The 13,724-nt window shown below is 35.8% G+C and overlaps 1 protein-coding gene, 1 long non-coding RNA gene and 1 pseudogene across 2 annotated transcripts; 2 read left to right on the top strand and 1 right to left on the bottom strand.

Annotated features, from left to right (window-relative positions):
• Nucleotides 1–4,915: 4,915 nt before the first annotated feature.
• LOC144546626 (WD-40 repeat-containing protein MSI4-like) lies at nucleotides 4,916–6,348 on the top strand (the record flags this gene model as incomplete). Its single annotated transcript, XM_078295168.1, has 7 exons — nucleotides 4,916–4,987; nucleotides 5,070–5,144; nucleotides 5,242–5,317; nucleotides 5,410–5,581; nucleotides 5,681–5,762; nucleotides 6,002–6,075; nucleotides 6,146–6,348. Coding segments are annotated over 7 exons (669 nt in total), but the record flags the coding sequence as incomplete, so codon positions are not given.
• Nucleotides 6,349–6,452: 104 nt separating this feature from the next.
• LOC144546924 (uncharacterized) lies at nucleotides 6,453–7,200 on the top strand. The gene is made up of 3 exons (XR_013508909.1): nucleotides 6,453–6,734; nucleotides 6,850–6,902; nucleotides 7,101–7,200. It is a non-coding gene; the product is annotated as an uncharacterized LOC144546924 (long non-coding RNA).
• A 4,575-nt stretch (nucleotides 7,201–11,775) lies between these two features.
• On the bottom strand, nucleotides 11,776–13,724 carry LOC144546962 (dynamin-related protein 4C pseudogene; annotated as a pseudogene).

Raw genomic sequence — 13,724 nt, forward strand, 5'->3', positions numbered from 1 at the left:
CAAAAAATAAAAGGTTAAAACTATATATGGAATCAGTGTAGGATCAAAGCATTGCACGAAAGTAAGAAACCCATGCAAAAAAATGTAATCATCAATTTTCTATTTAACTATTCTGCTGGTCTGTATTTGTTTTTATTTTGTCATAAAAAATAGCCCTGTGTTTTCAATTTAGTCCGTTTGATTTAAAATGCACGGAATGCATTGACAGGACCGCGATGCAAATTTCATTTAATTTTATTAAAGATCCAGGATTAAGCAGGAAAGAGAAAAGTGTGATATTATTTGATCTATTACATTTCGTTCAGAAGTACATATTTTACAACTAGATATCTGTTTCAATAGGTACATTTTTCTGCTAGAAAACACAAATGCAAAGCTCAATTCATATTTCTATTATTTCTACAGATATCATAATCAAAGTAAAAACAATAATGTCAAGATTTAGAACATCAATTGATGTTGCCCGCAATTCTGTGCAATCCTCGCACGGGCCGTCTTCTTCTTATGAGCCCACCTTTGGACACAAGAAAGCCCAATACAAGACTTATGGGCCCTCTTCTGGTGGGACAAATAAGCAGTCTACGGAAGAGCTGGAGAGTTTATATGCGATTTGTAAAGCAGGGATCCGTATCCTCCCAGGTACCTGACTCAACACTATTGAAACGGACGGCTTAGATTTACTCTCAACCGGTGCTTGCTTGAAATAGCGCACATGGCAGGATTATTTGTTCTTTGATATTCGTGTCAAGTTAAAAGGAACAATTTTGAGTCGTCCAATTCAATTTTACTCAGTCCGGTAACCTGAGGGGATGTGAATTCATAAAGCAGAGGAGACATCACAGAAGGTTAATGAGAATTGCAGAGAGGGGGCATCCAACATTTTAGTGCAATTGCACCAGCAGGGCCAACAAATTGAACACACCCATCTCACAACCGTTGATATAGACCAACACCTCACCCGAGTGGCCTTTCTCATATATTCTTCTTCTAATTACTGTTGCCATGTAAATATGTAATTGATCATTTAATTATACTAATGTATTAATTAATTTTGTATTTTTGTTTGTAAAAATGCTAGGGAAATTAGGAGGAATATTTTCTCGAAAGTAGAAGCCTCACAAAAATCGTCCAATTCAAGGTCCTACGCTGGCTCCAGGTAATAAAATCTCAACTAATCTTGTGATATATGTCACTCATAACATGGGAGCAGGTCATTAAACCAAAGACTATTAGTCTATTAGACTGGAGGTGAAGAACTAGACAATGAATCAGGCATATATTACTAGCTAAAATCATGTGGTAGTGGTTAACAAATAGAAGACCACCACAGATGCAATTATTGCACTTCTACAAAACCCAGCAACTAACCATGGGATATGCAAATAGCCACACCATTTTGGAGGGCATTGCAGGAATTAACCCAATTCATGCAGGTATCAGTGACATTCACACTGGAAAATGGTACTAAAATTAGATTTTGGCAAGAACAGTGGATGCAGGCACCATTCAAGAACAGTTAGTCAGTTACCCAAGTTTGTACTCATATGCTGAGAATAAGCAAATGACATTACATGAAGCATTTCACTTGAACCAATGGAGTCTCAATGTGTTAGAGGACCCACCAGTACTGGCACAACAAGAACAAGAAGAACTGGTGTAGTAACTGGCAGCTACAATTGTGGAGGAAGGGCATGCATATGTGGCATGTTGGAAGTGGAATAGGCAAGAAACATTCATAGTTAAGTCATATTATGAGGTACTGGAAGGAAGACCAGTGTTTTAAAATGCGGCCGCATATGTGTATGCGGTCAGCAGCCGTGCTCAAAATGCTTATGCGGTTTACCCATGCGGCCGCATATGCGGTCCGAATATGCGGTTATGCGGATTAAAAATGCGGCCATGCGGTTTTGATAATTTGACTGTATTTTAATTAAAATTTATATTAAAAAAGTCAAAAAATTATTGTTGGTTATGTTATTATGTGAAAATAAATTCGAATATATGAATATGAATATATATATATATATATATATACCTGAATTTTTATTTTAAAATCCGCATATACGTCCGCATACCGCATATGCGGTATGTAGTGGTCTTCCGCATGCATGAACAAAACCGCATTTTAAAACACTGAGGAAGACCACTGATGGGGAGTAGTCTTCAAAATATTTGGCAAAGTAAAGCACCAATAAGAGTTATATATGGTTTTTACTTGGCAAATGCTGCAAAAATATATATATATATATATATTAACAGTGAACAATTTGATGACTAGGGGATGGTCCATGGTAAACATGTGCTATATGTGCAGACAGAACTCAGAGTAAAACATCTGTTTGCACATTGCCAACTAGTCAAGGACATTAGACTGGAGCCTAGACAAACTTAATTTGAGATCGCTCCCACAGAGTGTGTGCTTTGATAGAGGGGAATATGCAAGATTACTGCTGCACGACTCAAACATGTGGCTCAAGCAAATGCAGGTTGCAATCTGTTTTTTTTAATTTGGCGAGAAAGATGTACTAGAGTATTCATACAAGAGAATCAGACGATACAACAACTTCTAGTGCAAGTTAAGATTGAATGCAGCGCCTGATTAGGACAACAACAATAGACACCAGGAAACCACATAATCATTGTCATTTGTTCTAAAATTACTTTCTTTTTTGTTGTAATTTACCTTTATCTTTATCTTCTTTTCTTTTATTTCTTTTTATGTTTCTGGTTGTATTTTTACTTGTAACATTTGACATCTTTGGTGTACGTGACCTCTAGATTCCTTCTTCAAAAAGAAATCTTGTGATCGTTTTATTTATTTATTTCTTAATTAACAAATACTGTACTGTTGATATTATCCTTAAAAAAGAAAGCCACAAGGAGCAGAGAACGTTTAAGATCAAGGGTTACCAAAACCCCATCAAATCCTAGCAAATTGCCCACTCAATCTACATCAGCATTAGAGAAAATTGAGGTAAATAATGTCTGATTCTTTTATTGCTTTGGTGATACATTTTATATCTTGAAACAAAGCGTTTTTGTTTTTTTGTTTTTGTGTGAATAGGTTGAGAAGATGAAGTAAGATGACGGTCTTGATGTTATCAGATTTTATTAGCGTCGAATACGCAGATTTTAGACGAGCACTGGGCCATGGGCAAAGTATAGTGATGCAACCAGGAAAGAACTTCGGGCCCCAGATTTCAAAATTTTGAAATTATTGGGCCCAGACGATAAGGCCCAATACACTCCAAAGCATCGCTCGAGATGGTGTGCATTGCAAAAACGAATTCTAACAGGGTCAATTAAAAATGGTTTTCACTCCGCTTTTCTTAGAAGCTCGCTTCCATTTCTGTAACTGTAAAGGGATAGTGTAGTAATACGGTGCTCCAGTTTCACTTACTATTTTTCGATGCGGATGCAGCGGATCTCAGGTAGGTATATTGCTAAAGAGATTCTGTTATCAGTGTCTGTTAATTTGTTACAGCATGTCACGACTGAGAGCATTTTATTTGAGCTACTTTATATTTTTCCTTCCCAAAACCAAATAGAGAGGACGATTAGTGCGAGAAAGAGAAAGAGAAAGAGATAGAGGGAGTCGGAGAGAGATGATGGAGAGAGGCGAAGCATCAATTGCATTGGCAACGTTGTGCAAAAACATGGTGTACGACAACTGGAAAAATTGTTTACCGAGTCTCTACGACTGGTTCACTAGCCACAAACTCGTCTGGCCTTCCCTCTCGTGTCGGTATGCTCTTATATCCGATTTTTCTTTTTCTTTTCCTTTCCCTTTCCTGTGTTAGTTAAGTTAGATTCATAGCTAGAGCTTTTGGCAATGTGTAGTTCGTAACTTCGTTAGCGGTTTTAGTTCACTGTTTTGGTCCTCCTCCAAATCTCGCTGTTCCATTGAGTTCTGATTCGAGAAATGGAGTAGTTTTGATTCGAGAATTCTTATCCAATTTTCATTTAGTGTAAGCTGTTTGTCAGGGTTTAGTTCTTTAGGGTTTTAGCTCCTCCTGCAATCTCCTATATTTTTGGAGTTCTTGATTCGAGCTATTCTTATCAGTTATGACCTCATTTTAATAAAGTTTATTCTTCCTAACTATTTCCATTTTGAGGTTTTAGTTGCAAGGGTATATGTAGAAGCAGTTTATCCCAGCTCTATTTCATGGATGATGTATCTTAGATTAATGTTTTTTTCTACCCATACCCCTGTGTTTCCAGTATTTGTAGATTCCGGGAAAACGAACTAACTTTTAAATTGTTTTATTCCCCTGATACATTGCATACATTTGGTCTTATGTAGGTGAACAATAAGACTTTTATTGCAACTCCATTTTCTAGTCAGAAAATTACATAATATTATTACTGATTTTGTTGATTATAGATGGGGTTCACAATTTGAGCAAGGAACAGACATAAATCGTCAGCGTCTATATCTCTCTGAGCAGGAAAGAAGATCTCCGATTTATATTTGAATAAATACACCATCTCTGATTCTAACTTTTTAGAATTGTTATTATCATTATTGTTGTTGTTCTTTTCTTTTCTTTTCTTTTAGACTGATGGCTCTGTCCCAAATACTCTGATAATCACAAATTGTGACATTGTGCAACCAAGAGTTGGAACTGCTGATGATATTTCTCAGGTAGATTGCAAATTATCTTTCCTATTCTCACATATTTTGTTACCACATCTCTACTAGTATTTGGCCGATGCTGCACAACTTTTAGCTTTACTTTATCATTAAAATTTCTCCTTTAGTTCAATGAAGTAGAACAATCTCCATTTGTGAAGAGATACAAGACTCTATTACATCCGGGCGAGGTATCTAACAAAAAACCTCATTATTTTGATAAGAAAATAACGGTTTTTAAATCGTTCACTCTGATTAAATTAAAAACTAATTTCTTGTCATGTACAGGTCAACAAAATTAAAGAGCTACCTCAAAACAGTAAAATAGTGGCCACACATACTGACAGTCCCTATGTATGTATGACATCTCTTTTTATTATACTTAATGCAGCCTATTACTGTTTATATATCTATTGAAGTTGTATTTTGATTTTAGGTGTTTATATGGGACTTGGAGGTTCAGCCAAATCGAGATCCTGTCAGTGGAGCTGCCGAGTCTTGTCCTGATCTGGTCTGTTATTGCATTTTAAGTGTTCATAATCATGGGTATATTTATGTTCAACAATCTTTTAACCCAATATATATAAAAATATTTCTTTTGCATGCAGATACTGACAGGCCACAGAGAAAATGCCGAGTTTGCACTCGCCATGTGTCCTACTGAACCGTTTGTTCTTTCAGGAGGTATATGCATATTTTGAATTGAAAATTTGAAACTCATGCTTATTCAATTTCAATTGAGATCTAAAATATAAAAAGTTTTTTGAAAAATGCAGGGCAGGATAAGTCTGTTGTACTGTGGAGCATACAAGACTATATCACTTCTCTGGGATCGACTGAGTTGGGGAGTAGTTCACTTGTCACAAAAGATAGCCCTAAATTAGTTCCTCGTGGGGTATTTGAAGGCCATGATGCAACTGTTGAAGATGTTCAGTTCTGCCCCTCTAGGTACTTGAGTAATAAAATAATCTTCTGGCCTTCCGCGGCTTTGGTGAAGACTGAAGACAAATGTTAATTATTTGATTTTCTTTTTCTGTGGTGGTTTAGTGCACAGGAGTTCTGTAGTGTCGGTGACGATTCTTGCCTCATTCTCTGGGATGTTCGCTCCGGAAATGCTCCTGTTGTTAAAGTCTCTCTCTCTCTCTCTCTCTTTCGCTCTGAAAATGCCTTTGCAGGACACGATTCTTGCTTTATTAAGTACGATGATTTTATGCCTACGAGCTTTACTGGCAAAAAAAAAAAGTATGATGATTTTAGTTTTGTCTTCAATGACGGTCACTATTAAGTCATGGCATGTTGTATAACTTTGATTTCCATGATTACTATGGAATATTTCTGAACTTTTTTTAAAATTTTGGATTTTGTTAGGTTGAGAAAGCACATGATGATGATCTTCACTGTGTAGACTGGAATGCACAAGATGCGAACCTTATTCTCACTGGGTAGGTTATAGCTGACACTTCACTGTAATCTGAATTGTATTTATTTTCTCAGCTTGTGCTTTTGTTTTAGATCTGCTGATCATACAGTGCGTTTGTTTGATCGCCGTAATCTGACTGCTGGTGGGGTTGCATCACCAATTCGCAAGTTTGAAGCCCACACGGCTCCTCTTTACTCCATCCAGGCATAATTAAATTGTTACTCACCTAATGCTTATTTTGTTGGATTGTATTTGTTGCAAATTGCACCTGCATTATTTTCACAATTGGAAGAAAACACCCAGTCATTCTCAGTTTGCAACTGAGTCGAAAGTTTGTGATGTATTTGAAAAATAACATTAGACTGTTACATTGAAATACAATGATTTGCAAATATTTAGGTACTAGTTAGAAAGCCATTTGATTGAACCATATATGATGAAAAATCAGGGAATTGAATCCCTGTTGTTAACATTTGTTTGAATATTTTTATATGTTATTTGCAAATGACTCATAAGCTCTTCAATATAATTGTAGCAATGAAAATGTAAAGATCAGATCCCATTTTTATGTTAAGTTTAAAAGCTTTTTCTTTTTATGTAAAATAGTGGTGTCCAGACAAAGCATCTGTATTTGGTACTGCTGCTGATGATGGCTTCTTGAACATCTGGGATCATGATACGGTAGTCAAATTTATTTATCTTGGCAAGTATCCTCTTTAACTGCGATTATTTTATTTACATATCATTATTTGAGTCGCAGCTGTAATCATGTTATTAATATTATTTTTAAAATTAGGTTGGGAACAATGAAGATACAAGAGGACTATTATTTACACATGCTGGTCATAGGTACTGAGAGATATATATATATATTTTTTATATATCCATACAGAATTTTTGTAAGTTTAAGCAAACTACACCTTTTATAAAATCTTTGTAAATATTAGTTGGGCTGGTTTAAATTGGGCACAACTATTATAGACAAATTATACTTATCCGAAAATGTTATGTTGGAATGTCATGAACATTCTTTGGGATAAAATGTAGAGACCGAATTATGGATTTCCACTGGAACCCTGATGAACCTTGGACCCTTGCTAGCATATCTCATGATCTCAGCAGTACTATAGGTGGCGGCACCTTACAGGCATTCTCTCTCTCTCTCTCTCAAACACACACTACCCTCACTCTTATAGGCACACTACACACACTACCGGTCTGCCACACATACATACACACAGAATTGTGTTCTCAATTTTGATTCATCTATCTGATTGATGCACAGATTTGGCGCATGAGGCACGTGTTATATAGGCCTGAAGAAGAGGTTGAAGCTGAGCTGATCCAACACAAGGAAGACTTGAAAAGATGCAGCCTACGAGCCAAATCTAAAAAATCTAAACAAAAATATAAAAAATCCTCCAAGTAGTATTTGAATTTTGGTTAAAGATAGAAAAAAGACAGATGCTTTAGATTTTTTAGAAACAGTTGGGTTTTAGTTTAAAGCATGATGTGTTTTTGTTGAACATTCTCTGACAGTGCTTTACCGTTTATTATTCTGCTCGGTAAGCACCTTTTACCTACTTTGACATAAACACTTGCTAAAATTCCAATCTTATCTTGTTTTGGGTTATTTGTTGGATCTTCTTTACCGTTTGTTTATTGCTAATGTTTTTTTTTTTGGAAGATTATTTGCTGTATATGGTACTGCTATGTGATAAATCTCCTAATTTGTTATGGATGGATGTAAGGGTTAGTGAAATAGGAAGGGTTTGGATTTTGATTTATGGCAGTGATGAAAGGAGAATTAGATAACAATCTTGTCCTGGACACTGTAGTCCTCTATTTTGATTTGCTCAAATTCTGAGATGGTTGTACCACTTGAAGCACTATATTTTGATTTGCTTGGATTAATGAATGTCTTTAACTTTCTAGTACAATTCAAGTGGGTAACAGCATTTTAGTTAGATGGTATAATTTTCCTCAATTTAATATTTTTTGCTGATACAGATCAAGTGTGTTGAATGTGTTATCATTTAAGGGAATTTTGGTCTGACTGAGGTGCTGAGGGCGATAGAGAACAGCGCAAGAATCAGAGGAGGGTATCGGCTGTAGAGAGAAGGCGATTTAAGTTTTTTTTTTTTCCCCGTTTCTCTTTCTGTTTCAACGGGGGAGAGAAGGCTGGTAGCGACAGAGGGAGGGATGGAGTGGGAGCGCCGGAGAGAGTCGGGGGAGAGAAGCCGGTGGATCGCTGGAGAGAGGGAGACGAAGGGTACCACCTAGCGAAGAAGATAACGGAGCGAAAGTTTGAATTTCCTGTTTCCGTCTCATCATCAGATTGCTCGCATTCGTGATAGCACAAATATTAAAAAAATCCGACGGCCATAAAGTTTAGTTTCCCAAAGTCTTTGGTAGACTCAAGACTATGCTCGTTTTACTCATATTTCGTTACTCTTCCAAGAATTTTTTTTATAAACCATAATTAATTAAATTAATTTTAGTAAATCAGCATGATTATTATTTTTTTTTACAAAAACCATAAGAACCGAATTCTCAATTCGGTCTCCACATTTTATCTTTTTTCTGGATCGAATTGAGGATTTGGTCTCTCTTTATTTTGAAACAGGAGGCTGTTTTTGGCAGAAACAGATTGTTCCTTACAGAAATAGAGGTTGTCCCTAGCAGAAATAGGGCCGAAACAGATGAAAATGTGGAAAAAAAAAGGACTGTCCTTGACAGAAACAGGTCGAAACAGAGGCTGAAATAGAGGAAAAATGTGGAGGCCGAATTTCCAATTCGGTCTCTCCAAAAAGTAAAATTTGGAGACCAAATTGGAGATTCGGTCCTTGTGGCTTTTGTAAAAAAAAAAATAATCATGCTGCTTTGTTAAAATTAATTTAATTAACTATGATTTATAAAAAAAATCCTCTTCCAAAACAATAATAATAATTCGTACTTAGCACAGAATAATTTGGTGCCCAGCCCCGTTTCGTTTAAAATAATGCTTTTCGATCCCTGACCGTATAAATAAAAGAAGACGAGACAGTAGCACGAATTTTATAAAATATATAGGCTGCTATTTATATAGGTGAGAACAATATTTTTCTTTTTTTAAGAAAAGATCCATAATTTGCTCACACGGCATACTAAAAAGTCATCAGATTTGTTTGGTGATTTTCTTTGCACTATAAACTATATATTTAGTACTTATATTTTTATTTTGCTCTAGGGCCATTGGGTGCAGTGCTTCTCATTCAAGTTATTTTTGGTGGTTATATATGTCGTAATTTTCAGTCTAATTATACTTTTCATGACTTAATTATAAATTTTTATGCAATATTGAATGATTCAATAGAATTCGTGGTAGTCGATATCACTTTTTTAAAACAAATAATCTAAATGATAAAGAACATATTTATAATTTACTTAAATTTACGTAATTGATGAAGATATCAACGCAATGTATCATTTGAAACAAATATTCAAATATCCTAATCATGAAAATGCATTTTTTTAGTTATCTCAATAAAGAAAATGTCAAGCTATATATAATATTTATAAATTCAGCATTAACTTACAAGTACACCAGTATCAATTGATAAAAAAGGATGATATCAACTGGTATAAACACACCAGTATCAATCGATATACATTGATATGCAAAACTAACAAAATTGGAAGTAAGCTAGGATAACGCAACAAATTACAAAAATTATGAAACAAGAAAGTGGAAACTTGCTTATCGAATTTTGTTAAAAATGTCTATCTAAGTATCTATATCTAATTTGATTCAAAATTTTCAATATGAAGACATTATTTGCTTATTTATAAAAATATGAAATATTACTATGTTTGTTAGTTTTGATTTCCGCCAAATAATATTGTGCAAGCAAAATGAAGCATGTACGACTTTCGAATTGTTTGAAGTTCCATTTGTAATGTAAAAAATATTATATACACACACTTCTTTTACTCAGAAAAATTAAAACATTAAAATAAAATAAGTGATTTCAATATAAAAGTAGCTTTGTGGCTGTTGGACATCTTTTGCATGAAATCACCCCCATTTACAATGAAAAAAAATTGTACAATACCATTTTTTTTTTTTGCATGAAACCATATAAAAGTAGCTTGGTGGTCATTTTTCTTTCATGAAAACAACCACATTTTTAATTAAAAAAAATGCAATACCGTGTGATATTTAGCCAAATCTGGTGACCTACCATCAAAATTTTGCAAAACATTACTGACTATCACAACTTTTTTTTAATAAAAAATAACAAAATCTTCGGATAGTTAATATTTGTTCAAAAATACCAACAAATAATTGCCCAAAATGTGAAAGTGATCTAACAAGACTTCAATATAAACATTAGGAATTGTCAAATTGTAGTCATGTAATTTTTTCCAAAAAAAATTATAAAAAAAAATATCATTTACTTTTTAAAAAGTGTAAACTATAAAATTAGTGTAGCATCAAAACATTGCACGAAAGTCTTGCAAAAAAATGTAATTATTAATTATCTTTTCACCAATCTTGGTGCATCGTCTGTATCTGTTTTACTTTTAAAATGTAATTATTAATTTTCTTTGTAACTATCTTGCAGAAAATGTAATTATTATTTTGTTTATAAAATTGTAGTCCGTTTGATTTAAAATGTATGGTTTGCATAGATTCGCTTGCGTTATTTAGAAGAGGGTATTTTGTCTAAATCTGATATGCTCATTTTTAAATACGATCCAAACAGAAAAAAATAAAAATAAATAGAACTTCATTCCTTTGGATTAAATATAAAATAAATAGAAGTCCTCTGACAGCTGTTGCGCATATAATTGTATACTACAAAGTTGTTGCTGGACCTCGATGCAAATTCCATTTAATTTTATTAAAGATCCAGGACAAAGCAGACAAAAAAAATGTGATATTATTTAATCTAATTAGTAATTACATTGTGTTCAGAAGTATTTTACAACTAGATATCTGTTTCAATTTGAACAAAAACTGTTAACATTCTTTTTCTTTTTTCTTTTTTTTTTTTGAAAACCAGGTAGCGACAAAACTGATAACATTCAATGTCGAAAATATTTTGATGCAAATTGAATAACTGATATCGAAATTTATATCTTATCAAAATTCATTTCACCTGACATTTATGAATGTCGTCTGAGTTGAATGGCAGACTCATATTGTTTTAACATTAAAACAGAGATGATTTTTGCCTTGCATACGTATCATGTTGCCTTCTGTAGCCGAAGAAGCACTTAGAGATATTCTAGTGAAACACAAAGTAAATCAATATCGATGATTGAAACATGAGGGAACAAAGAGCTCATCAGATATTACTATTTTCTAAACAAAGAGAAATCTGCAAAGCAGGAAACAGGAAAGTGATTCCTAAAATGGGAATGTAATTTTGTAAGTGCATTTATAAATTATGATATTATAACTTTTAAGAAGAGAGCATTGATCGTAATACTAGAAAAGAAAAGCAGGAGGAACTAAGTAAAATCAGGGCAAGTTCATTGATAATTAAGATAAAATTAACATAGATAACAAGTTCATATATACTAAGACCCCAGCAAATACTAGCTCATAAAAAAGGACCATACCCAACCCCCCTCACAAAATAACCATAGATTTAACTCACTAAACAAAATATGATCACATTCATAAATCCATATTATAGCCATAACCCACTGAATCTAAAAAAAAAGAAAAAGAAACAACCATCATTTTTCTCCTTCCACAACAATACGATCCATGATGTTTGCAACAATCTCCTTGGACTGCCTCAGTAGCTGTACACTCTTCTTGAGCCGGTCCCGCTTTGTGGCAGTCGCGGGCGACTCTTCCAGCATCTTATCAACTCCAGCCATTTTTGTTCCCACCAGCTCATTAATCAGTTCAGCCTCCAGTTCACACTCCACCATGTTCTTGATGCTGTGCAAGATATGCAGCGCCACACCATCAACCAACCTCAATACAATCGACTTCCAATAAGCAGTAAGCCTCATCCTTATATCAAATGCCTGCTCAGCTATGTCAGCGTGTGACCTAAGATGTCCAACCTCAACCACTCCAAAAGCCTTTAGAGATACCTTTGTAGGCTTTGAGTGGTTTTCAATTGCCTCCATGAAGTTTCTCTCTTCTGTCATAAACTCAGCCCACCTTTTCATGTAATCCGGGTTCGACGTGTAATCAGAGCAATATTCCATCTCAATCATGTTCTTCACAAACTCGTACGATTTGGCATTCAACTTAGTAATTAGATTGTGCACCACTCTTTGGCTTGAGGACTGAATTTGCGGGTAGTTCTGAAGATGTCGCGAGCGCAACATTATCTGGATTGTCAGATTCCCAACGTAAGACAAAACAGCATTGATCAACTCATGTGGTTTGTGCGAGATGGTACCGACCTTCCTTTTCAGAAGAACATGGAAAGCTGACCGAGGCAGGAAGTTAGGAAGCCATATTCCCTTTGCCTCCTCCAATACCCTCACTTCCTCCATTAGAAACAGATCATTAGTAGTCGGGCAGTTGGAAGGGAGTTTGCTAGAGTAGCTCGCAAGCATCTCATAAATACGAGCTGCTCCATGGAGGCTTTTCTCATCAGGAAACTCATCATACTCGCCTTTTATAAGTGACTTTTCGAGAGATTCTCTCAGCACTTTAATGATGTGCAAGATTGCCTTAAGACCATCGGCAGCCGTCAACAACTTCTGAGGCATTCCATTTAGCTCAGACATGCTTCTGTTAAGCTTCTCATCGATCTTCTTAACAATATCTGGCAAGCATTTTGCAATTATTGATGCCTGAATTTGCGTGAGCCTCTGGGCAAGTACCGGTATCCCGGTCATTGACTTGTCAATTTGGGACAGCAAAGGATGCGACTTAAAGAGACGCTCTTCTTCAGCCCGAGCTTGCTCATATGTCTCGTCGCCCACCTGATTTCTGACACAGACATAGCCAAGTCCAATGCGGACATCATCCACAGTGACCTTCTCGAGCAACCCCTCAGGATCCTTGTCAGACTTGGTGACCACAGCTAGAGTACGCTCTCCGAGTTGGTCAACTTTTTGAGACATTCTGATTGATTCACATGTCGGAAAGTCCACCGTTGCTGACAACACATTCAATATTATGCTTTCTTTTGGAGCAATATACCCCATGATTATGCTAGAAACCTGCTCATAGATGTCTTCGGGCTGACCTTGAACCGGAACACGGGTAATCCCCGGGAGATCCACCAGGGTCAAATCAGGTACACCTTTCTTCTTGACAACAAGGGTAATAGGTGCATCAGAGATTCCCTTTCCGCCACCGGCAATATCAACTGTTGCCTTGTTAATAGCCGCTGTGATCCCAGCCTCAGTCGTTGGTACGGTTTTGTTTTGGTACTCTAGATAGAGCAACGGCTTGGTGGCTTCTGAATCACCCTGTAGACGCATGACCAGGGGTACCCGTGTGCAAATGCCCTGGCCACGTGGCAGGCTGATGCCGGCAAGAGACTCCAGCACACTCGACTTTCCACTTGACTGATCACCAACTACGACTATTGTGGGGAGCTGGATACCTTCTTGAGTCACTTTAAGGTGACGCAGTCGATCTACAGCATCGAGCAAGGGGCGGATGTTGTCATTGTAGGATGAAACAAGAGCATTTCCGGCCAT

The sequence above is a fragment of the Carex rostrata genome, chromosome 30 (assembly GCF_964058835.1).
Source record: "Carex rostrata chromosome 30, lpCarRost1.2, whole genome shotgun sequence".
Lineage (NCBI taxonomy): Eukaryota > Viridiplantae > Streptophyta > Magnoliopsida > Poales > Cyperaceae > Carex > Carex rostrata.